The sequence below is a fragment of the Silurus aristotelis genome, assembly GCF_946808225.1.
Source record: "Silurus aristotelis genome assembly, chromosome: 23".
NCBI classification, from domain to species: Eukaryota; Metazoa; Chordata; class Actinopteri; order Siluriformes; family Siluridae; genus Silurus; species Silurus aristotelis.
Window position 1 is genome coordinate 19,752,904 of NC_139596.1, and position 10,000 is coordinate 19,762,903.

Sequence of the window (10,000 nt, forward strand, 5' to 3'; positions counted from 1 at the left end):
ACACATGTAGCGGAATAAATCTCTAACTAATCGAGTGAACCATATTCCCAGAAGAGTGGAGTTTATTATAACAGCAAATGGACACAAATGTTGATTGATGTTTAAAAAGGCACATAGCAACCTTATTTTCAGTTGTCCACAAACTTTTGGCCATATATATATATATATATATATATATATATATATATATATATATATATATATATATATATATATATATATATATATATTTATATATATATATATATATATATATTTATATATATATATGTGGCATATAATGAAATGTGAAAGGAAAGCACGAGGGCGATTCAGGGGTTAAACAGAAAAGACCCTCAAATGGTCGCCGTGGTGATGACTGTTGTTGCCAGGCGATGTGTAATCGGCCAATCGCGGGAGAGAAGGAGGCGCTCAGATTTACGGCTGGATTTTACACGGTCACTCAGCGGAATACATTACCATCTTAATGATGTGTGTGTGTGTGTGTGTGTGTGTGTGTGTGTGTGTGTGTGTGTGTGTGTGTGTGTAAGAGCGCACCTGTTCTGACCCCCAACACTCTGGAGCGAGAGAGAAACATGACACAGCTTCTGATAAACGAGTGTGGAGGAGGTCAGTGTGGAGAGAGAGAGAGAGAGAGAGAGAGAGAGAGAGATAGAGAGAAGAGTAAGAAAAGGAGAAAGAAAACACACGTGAAAACACACAGTTGGGTGTTTTGTCAATGTTACCCTCTAAACACCACTCAGCTGTATGTGTGTGTGTGTGTGTGTGTGTGTGTGTGTGTGTGTGTGTGTGTGTTTGTTAGTATAAGAAGACCTGACTTTCTTTCTTTCCTTGTCTATTCCCCCCACTCCTGATATTTTTACCCTTTTTTCTTTCTCTCCGGTGAATCAGTCGGTTTTACAGCTGCAGACTGCAGGACCTTGACCTTGTTAACCCCCCTCCCCCCGCCCACACACACACACACACACACCTTGCTCTGAATTGTGTGTGTGTGTGTGTGTGTGTGTGTGTGTGTGTGTGTGTGTGTGTGTGTGTGTGTGTGTGTGTGTTGAAAGCAGGGAGCTGCTGGTAAACGAGTGCAGCTCTCATATCCCTCGTTCTTGTCTGTCTCAGAAACGTGGCTCGTATTTCCTGTGTTTCTGAAACGTTAATCTCCCTCTGCTTCCTGTGGGGCACACTGGGGTCTCATCTAATCCCCCCCCCCCTTTCTACCCCCTACACACACACTGCCCTTCTGCCTTTCCCCTGTGTTTGTGTATAGCCCCCTCATTACGGTCACGTTTGTGTGCGGCCATGAATCTGAATGAAATTTGTTATGTGTGACCTTTGACCTTCAGCTTTGAAGTGTGCAGCAGGAACTATGTCAAACAGAACAAAACACCCTGATCACACACAAACACACACACACACACACACAAACACACACACACACAAACACACATTTACTTATACACAGTCACAAAGATATTATTTGTGTAATTAGCTTTAGTCATGTTTTCTGCAGTTTCTCACTTCACTAATGGCTAATCTGAGATATGGCTATATATTTTCCCTGATTAATCCCAGATATGTCTGCACACAAGTGTCTGCATTTTCTACTCTTCGTCTCATCTGTTTCTCGTTTGCTGGCTGTCTACGTTAGAGGGAGGGAAAAACAGCTGCTGCTGTTTTGTCTGCGTCCAAGTTCTCTCTGTTTATAGGGTACTTTGTTGTTGCAGGCTTGAAAACAGATGCTACAGCAACACCATATCTAACGCTATCTCTGTAGAGCACCGCAGACTCAACTCAATCTCGCCTTTGTCTCCTCTTAGTCTTGCCTTACACTTGCTTCAGACTCACCTCAGTTTCACCTCAGTCTCCATTAGTCTCCGCTCAGTCTCCTATTAGTCTTACCTCAGTCTCCTATAAGTTTTAACTCAGCATACTATTAGTGTTACCCCAGTCTCCCATTAATCTCATTTCAGTCCTTAGCCTCCTAATAGTTTCAACTCAGCCTCCAATTACTCTCACCTTAGTCTCCCATTACTCTCACCTATGTCACCTACTAGTCTTACCTAAGTCACCCACTACTCTTACCTCAGTCTCCTATTAGTCTTACCTCAGTCTTCTATTACTCTCACCTTAGTCTCCCATTACTCTCACCTCAGTCACCTACTAGTCTTACCTAAGTCACCCACTACTCTTACCTCAGTCTCCTATTAGTCTTACCTCAGTCTCCTATTACTCTCACCTCAGTCTCCTGTTACTCCCACCTCAGTTTCGTATTAGTCTCACCCCATTACTCTCACTTCAGTCTCCTATTACTCTCACCTCAGTCTCCCATTACTCTCACCTCAGGCACCCACTACTTTCCCCTCAGTCTCCTATTACTTCCACCTCAGTTTCGTATTAGTCTCACCCCATTACTCTCACTTCAGTTTCCTATTAGTCTTACCTCAGTCTCCCATTACTCTCACTTCAGTCTCCCATTACTCTCACCTTAGTCTCCTATTAGTTTTACCTCAGTCTCCAATTACTCTCACCTCAGTCTCCTATTAGTTCACTTCAGTCTGCCATTACTCTTTTCTCAGACTCGTCTGTTTCACCTCAGTCTCCCATTAAGCTCACCTTATCTCCCATTAGTCTCATCTCAGAATTGCCTCAGTCTCTCCTTAGTCTCGTATTAGTCTTCTCACACTCACCCGAACCTCTTAGTCTTGTTTTAGATTTGCCGCAGTTGCACCTTAGTCTCCCATTATTGTCTTAAGTTCTCCTCCTTTTTTCTCGGACTAGACTCAGTCTTTTATCCTCACCTCAGTCTTGACTTAGACTAGACTTTTTTGCTTTTAACCATGCTTCAGTCTCCTCTTAGTCTCGCATCAGTCTCTTGTTAGTCTCACCTGAGTATCACCTTAGTCTTGCCTTAGTCTCACCTCAGTCTCCTCTTAGTCTCACCTCAGTCTCACCTGAGCACTGCTTTCCTGATTTGGGTGACTGCATGCCAGTGTGGTTAGCATTTGATGCTACATTTAACAACGGCATCATTTCAGTTCATTTAAGTTTTTTCCTTTTAATTTCCTCTCACGTTTAGGTAAAAGTCAATGTTCCGGATAATTCCGCATCATATTAATTCTCAATTTGTTAAACACTTAACATCTACATCTTAGCCAGTTATTTTATTAGCCTCGGTCATTAGCTGCCTTGTATACTTTGCGTTTTTAGTTGCCTATCAACCGTTTTCTCACGATGATGTGTAGCGAGAGTTTGATTATTTAGTGTTATTTCTGGCTAATGTGCTTTTACAACGTAAAAACATTTGAACTTAGAAACCACTGTGTTCTGAAGCTGAAGTTAGACATGTCAGTGTGATTAGCGACGGTGTCATTTTCAGTGTCTTTTCGCAATAATTCTGAGGTAAAAGTTGATATTCCGGACGATACTGTAAGGTGTTTTATTTTCTCTTTGTTGGTATAAATCACTAACAGCTATGTAGCTTATACTTTGTGTCAGTCAGCAACTGCATTGTCATGCTTTTATTTACCTGAAATTTGGTTAGCTAAATGTAATTGCATTTTATTTAAGCATTTTTTATTGTTTTCTCCTCACACCTGAGGTAAATGTTGATGGTACAGATGATTCCGATATAAATACAAATTGTGAATAAAAACAATGCAATGATGTGGAAGTTTCAAATTTCAATATTGTATTCAGAACACAACATAGATGACATATCAAATGTTTAAACTGAGAAAATGAATCATTTTAAGGGAAAAATAAGTTGATTTTAAATTCCATGGCATCAACACATCTCAAAAAAGTTGGGATAAGGTCATGTTTACCACTGTGTGGCGTCCTCTCTACTTTTATTTATAACAGTCTGTAAACGTCTGGGGATTGAGAAGACAAGTTGTTTAAGTTTAGGAATAGGAATGTTGTCCCATTCTTGTTCAATACAGGCTTCTAGTTGCTCAACTGTCTCAGGTCTTTTTTGTCGCATTTTTCTCTTGATGATGCGCCAAATGTTTTCTATGGGTGAAAGATCTGGACTGCAGGCTGGTCATTTCAGTACCTGGATCCTTCTTCTACGCAGCCATGATGTTGTAATTGATGCAGTATGTGGTCTGGTATTGTCATGTTGGAAAATGCAAGGTCTTCCCTGAAAGAGACGACGTCTGGATGGGAGCATATGTTGTTCTAGAACTTGGATATACCTTTTAGCATTGATGGTGTTTTTCAAGATGTGTAAGCTGCCCATGCCACACGCACTCATGCAACCCCATACCATCAGAGATGCAGGCTTCTGAACTGAGCGCTGAGAACAACTTGGGTTGTCCTTGTCCTCTTTAGTCCGGATGACATGGGGTCCCAGTTTTCCAAAAATAACTTCAAATTTTGATTCGTCTGACCACAGAACAGTTTACCACTTTGCCACAGTGCATTTTAAATGAGCCTTGGCCCTGAGAAAACACCTGAGCTTCTGGATCATGTTTAGATACGGCTTCTTTTTTGACCTATAGAGTTTTAGCCGGCGACGGCAAATGGCACGGTGGATTGTGTTCACCAACAATGATTTCTGGAAGTATTCCTGAGCCCATGTTGTGATTTCCATTACAGTAGCATTCCTGTATGTAATGCAGTGGCGTCTAAGGGCCCGAAGATCACAGCATCCAGTATGGTTTTCTGGCCTTCACCCTTACGCACAGAGATTGTTCCAGATTCTCTGAATCTTTGGATGATATGATGCACTGTAGATGATGAGAACTTCAAACTCTTTGCAATTTTTCTCTGAGAAACTCCTTTCTGATGTTGCTCCACTATTTCTCACCGCAGCATTGGGGGAATTGGTGATCCTCTGCCCATCTTGACTTCTGAGAGACACTGCCACTCTGAGAGGCACTTTTTATACCCAATCATGTTGCCAATTGACCTAATAAGTTGCAAATTGGTCCTCCAGCTGTTCCTTATATGTACATTTAACTTTTCCAGCCTCTTATTGCTGCCTGTCCCAACTTTTTGGAATTGTGTAGCTCTCATGAAATCCAAAATGAGACAATATTTGGCATGACATTTCTAAATGTCTCACTTTCAACATTTAATATTTGATCTATATTTTATTGTGAATAAAAAATCACAATTTGTACAGTGTCCCAACTTTTTTGGAATGGGGTTTGTATTTTTACTTGCTCTTTGTCAGTATAAAAAACTTAGCGACTGCATCCTGAGAAATAAATTGTTACCCTCAGTCACTTGCTAGCGTGTACTTTGAGTATTTGGGCGTAATTTAGAATGTAGGACTCTCACCGTGTTCTCAGAAGGTTGGAAGACATGTGAAGTGATTAGCAGTGGATGTGAAGTGTCATTTTCAGTGTCTTTTTTCAGTAATTCACAAAAATGTCTGATGTAAATATTGATGTTCTGGATTATTCTGTCATATTGTTTGTCTCACTCTAGTTTTCACTTCCTCTGAGTCGTTTCTTAGTAATTTTCTAACATATCTGAGGTAAAAGTTGATGTTCTGGTTAATTCTGTGTGGGTATCACTCTCACGCCATACATGCTAGAAATTTTATGGACACCTAAACGTAAGGTTGCTATGTGCTTCTTTTTGAACATCCCATTCCATGTTAAACTCCACTGGTCTACTCTTCTGGGAAGATGTTCCATTAGACTTTGTGGAGATTTATGAAGATTCATTGAGTTGCAAGGGTGTTAGTAAAGTCAGGACTTGATAAAATGGTGAGAAGGTGAGGAGGCCTGGGGTGCAGTTGGTGTTCACATTCATCCCATAGAGCTGGCTTTAGCATCGTCATGCTGGACAGATTTGGGTCTCCTAGTTCATGTGAAGAGGAAATTTCATGCTCCTGCATCCAAAGACGTCCAATACAATTGTGAAGCTCTGACAGTTCGGAGAAAAAGCACATATGGCTGGAAAATATCATATAATGTTTATTTGTTAGTGATTAGTTAGCTTATACTTTGTGTCAGTTGCTTAGCAACCATGTGCTCATTATTTCATTTGTTTGAAATTTGGTTAGCGGCTGATGCTAAATCTTTTGTATCTGAGGTAAATGGTAATGTTCCGATGTTCGTGTTTCTTCTGTGTGTGTGTGTGTGTGTGTGTGTAAAATATATTTAGGTAATATTTTAATGGCTTTTTTTCTCTTTCAGGCGTCTGATGTGGGATCAGAAAAGCTCTTTTCCCCGACAGCTTCTAAAGGTGAGACTCCACTTTTCTACAAACACTGTTTCTGAAACAAAACGTCTCCTCAGGTGTGGGTCTGAATGTTTTAGCTGGGCCTCACCACTTATCTTTCTGAACTCCTCTTCTCTACTCCTTTCCTCCTATCCTCCTCTTCTTCTCCTCTCATCCTCCTCTTTGCTTCTTCTTCTTTTCGCCGTTCCTCTTATCTTTTCTTTTCTTCCTCTTCTTTCCTCTGTTTCTCTCATGTTCTTCTCTCCTCTTTTCCCCTCTTTTCCTCACATTTTCTCATTTTCTTCTCCTCTCCTCCTCTTATTCTCTTGTTCTCTTCTCCACTGCTTCTCCTCCGCTTCTCCTCCGCTTTCATTCCCCTTTCATCTTCTTCTCTCTCCTCTCACTCTCTTCTCTCCTCTTTTTATCTGCTCCTCTGGTAACAAAATGTTCTCATCACAGAGACGGGAGTGGTTTTAAACACCCTCGTTTTTCTTGCTGCTCCACCCGGACACTTAATGAAGGGGATTTAATGCAAACTGCTGCAGGGAGAATAACGAGGGGCTTAACGAGAAAAACGAAAAACCGATAGACACGCAGATGTGGAAAGAGGACAAAAAAACTGTAAAGGAACTACAGTGAAATAAAGTGAAAAACAGATACAGAGAGAAAGGAAGTCGTAGAAGAAAGAGAAATGTCCAGGAGAATAAAACATAAAAAAGACTAATGTGGAAATGGGATTAAGAAGACTAAATAAAAAGCTGAAGCAAAAAAGGAAAATAGAGGGAAAGAAATAAAGAATTAGAGACAAGTAGAAGAGAAGAAAAGAAAACAGAGATCATTATAAAGAAATGAAAAGAGAGCAAACAAAAATTGATGTGAAAGAGAAACAGAAACTGTAAAACAGAGAAAAAGAGTGATGTGCAGGAAGAATGCAGTGTGTGTGTGTGTGTGTGTGTGTGTGTGTGTGTGTGTGTGTGTGTATTTGTGTATATGTGAGTGTGTATGTGTATGTGTATGTGTGTGAGTGTAAGCAAATCTTAGGGACTATGTGTAAAGGGTGTCTATGTAATCACTTTCTTAGCTGTGTGTGTGTGTGTGTGTGTGTGTGTGTGTGTGTGTGTGTGTGTGTGTGTGTGTGTGTGTGTGTGTGTGTGTGTGAGAAATCTTAGCCATTTTGATGCAGTTTTCCTCTTTCTTTATTCAATCATTATGTTTTGCAGTAGTGTGCACTTTGCAAAAAAAGTGCAGTATTATGAGTAATGTGCAGTAATGTGAGTAATGTGCGGTAACGTGAGTAATGTGCAGGCATGTGAGTAATGTGCGGTAATTAGAGTAATGTGCGGTAATGTGCAGGCATGTGAGTAATGTGCAGGCATGTGAGTAATGTGCGGTAATTAGAGTAATGTGCGGTAATGTGAGTAATGTGCAGGCATGTGAGTAATGTGCAGGCATGTGAGTAATGTGCAGTAATGTGAGTAATGTGCAGTAACGTGAGTAATGTGCGATAATGCGAGTAATGTGCAGGCATGTAAGTAATGTGCGGTAATGTGAGTAATGTGCGGTAATGTGAGTAATGTGCAGGCATGTGAGTAATGTGCGGTAATGTGAGTAATGTGCGGTAACGTGAGTAATGTGCAGTAACGTGAGGAATGTGCGATAATGTAAGTAATGTGCAGGCATGTGAGTAATGTGCGGTAATGTGAGTAATGTGCAGTAACGTGAGGTGATGTGAGTAATCTGCAGGCATGTAAGTAATGTGAGAAATGTGCAGTAACGTGAGTAATGTGCAGGCATGTGAGTAATGTGCGGTAATGTGAGTAATGTGCGGTAATGTGAGTAATGTGCAGGCATGTGAGTAATGTGCGGTAATGTGAGTAATGTGCAGTAACGTAAGTAATGTGCGATTATTTGAGTAATGTGCGATAATGTGAGTAATGTGCAGTCACGTGAGTAATGTGCAGTAACGGGAGTAATGTGCGATAATGTGAGTAATGTGCGGTCACGTGAGTAATGTGCAGTAACGTGAGTAATGTGCGATAATGTGAGTAATGTGCGGTAATGTGAGTAATGTGCAGTCACGTGAGTAATGTGAGATAATGTGAGTAATGTGGGTGATGTGCAGTCACGTGAGTAATGTGCAGTAACGTTAGTAATGTGCAGTAACGTGAGTAATGTGCGATAATGTGAGTAATGTGCATTCACGTGAGTAATGTGCAGTAACGTGAGTAATGTGCGATAATGTGAGTAATGTGCAGTAATGTGACTAATGTGCAGTCACGTGAGTAATGTGCAGTAACGTGAGTAATGTGCGATAATGTGAGTAATGTGCAGTCACGTGGGTAATGTGCAGTCACGTGAGTAATGTGCAGTAACGTGAGTAATGTAAGTAATGTGCAGTCATGTGTGTTAATGTAAGTAATGTGCAGTAATGTGCGTTAATGTGCAGTAATGTGAGTCCTGTGTGGCAATGTGTAGTTATGTCCAGTAATGTGAGTAATGTTTAGTAATGAGAAATGTGCAGTAATGAGTAATGTACAGCAGTCTGCGGTAATGTGCAGTAATTTGAGTACTGTGTGGTAATGTCCAGTAATGTGCAGTAATATGTAGTAATGAGTAATGTGAGGTAATGTGCAGTAATGTGCATTAATGAGTAATGTGAGTAATGTGCGGTAATGTGCAGTAACGAGGAATCTACAGTAATGTGAGTAATGTGCGGTGATGTGCAGTAATGAGTAATGTGAGGTAATGTGCAGTAATGAGTAATGTAAGGTAATGTGTAGTAATGAGTAATGTGCAGTAATGTGAGTAATGTGCGGTAATGTGCAGTAATGAGTAATGTGCAGTAATGAGTAATGTGCGGTAATGTGCAGTAATGAGTAATGTAAGGTAATGTGTAGTAATGAGTAATGTGCAGTAATGTGAGTAATGTGCGGTAATGTGCAGTAATGAGTAATGTGCAGTAATGAGTAATGTGAGGTAATGTGCAGTAATGAGTAATGTAAGGTAATGTTTAGTAATGAGTAATGGGCAGTAATGTGAGTAATGTGCGGTAATGTGCAGTAATGAGTAATGTGCAGTAATGAGTAATGTGCGGTAATGTGCAGTAATGAGTAATGTGAGGTAATGTGTAGTAATGAGTAATGTGCAGTAATGTGTGTAATGTGCGGTAATGTGCAGTAATGAGTAATGTGAGGTAATGTGTAGTAATGAGTAATGTGCAGTAATGTGAGTAATGTGCAGTAATGTGAGTAATGTGCGGTAATGTGCAGTAATGAGTAATGTGCAGTAATGTGAGTAATGTTTTCCTCTTTCTTTATTGAATTGGTGTTATGCAGTAGTGTGCACTTTTGCAGAAAAAGTGCAGTAATACACAGTAATGTGAGTAATGAGCATAAGTATGATGGAATTTTAATGGGAGTATGGAGGGAGTGTAATGGGAGTATGGAGGCAGTATGATAGGAGTGTGCAGGGAGTATTATAGGAGCATTTTGGAAGTATAATGTGAGTATGGAGGGAGTTTGATGGGAGTATACTGGAAGTATAATGTGAGTATGGAGGGAGTATGATGGGAATATACTGGGAGTATGATGGGAGTATGGAGGTTGTATGATGGGAGTATACTGGGAGTATAATGGTAGTATGGAGGGTGTATGATGGGAGTATACTGGGAGTATGATGGGAGTATGGAGGGTGTATGATGGGAGTATACTGGGAGTATGATGGGAGTATGGAGGGTGAATAATGGGAGTATAATGTGAGTATGGAGGGAGTATGATGGGAATATACTGGGAGTATGATGGGAGTATGGAGGGTGGATAATGGGAGTATA

At 40.5% G+C, this 10,000-nt stretch overlaps 1 protein-coding gene across 1 annotated transcript in view; it reads left to right on the forward strand.

Moving 5' to 3' along the window:
- The window catches only part of LOC310718647 (fibrosin-1-like protein), a gene marked incomplete at its 3' end in the record, with an annotated part of 237,471 nt that overhangs the window by 198,510 nt on the left and 28,961 nt on the right, over positions 1–10,000 (forward strand). Inside the window, exon 6 of the mRNA XM_083527558.1 lies at positions 6,147–6,195. Within this exon, the coding sequence (XP_083383684.1) occupies positions 6,147–6,195 (49 nt within the window). The remainder of the gene's footprint in view (positions 1–6,146; positions 6,196–10,000) is intronic.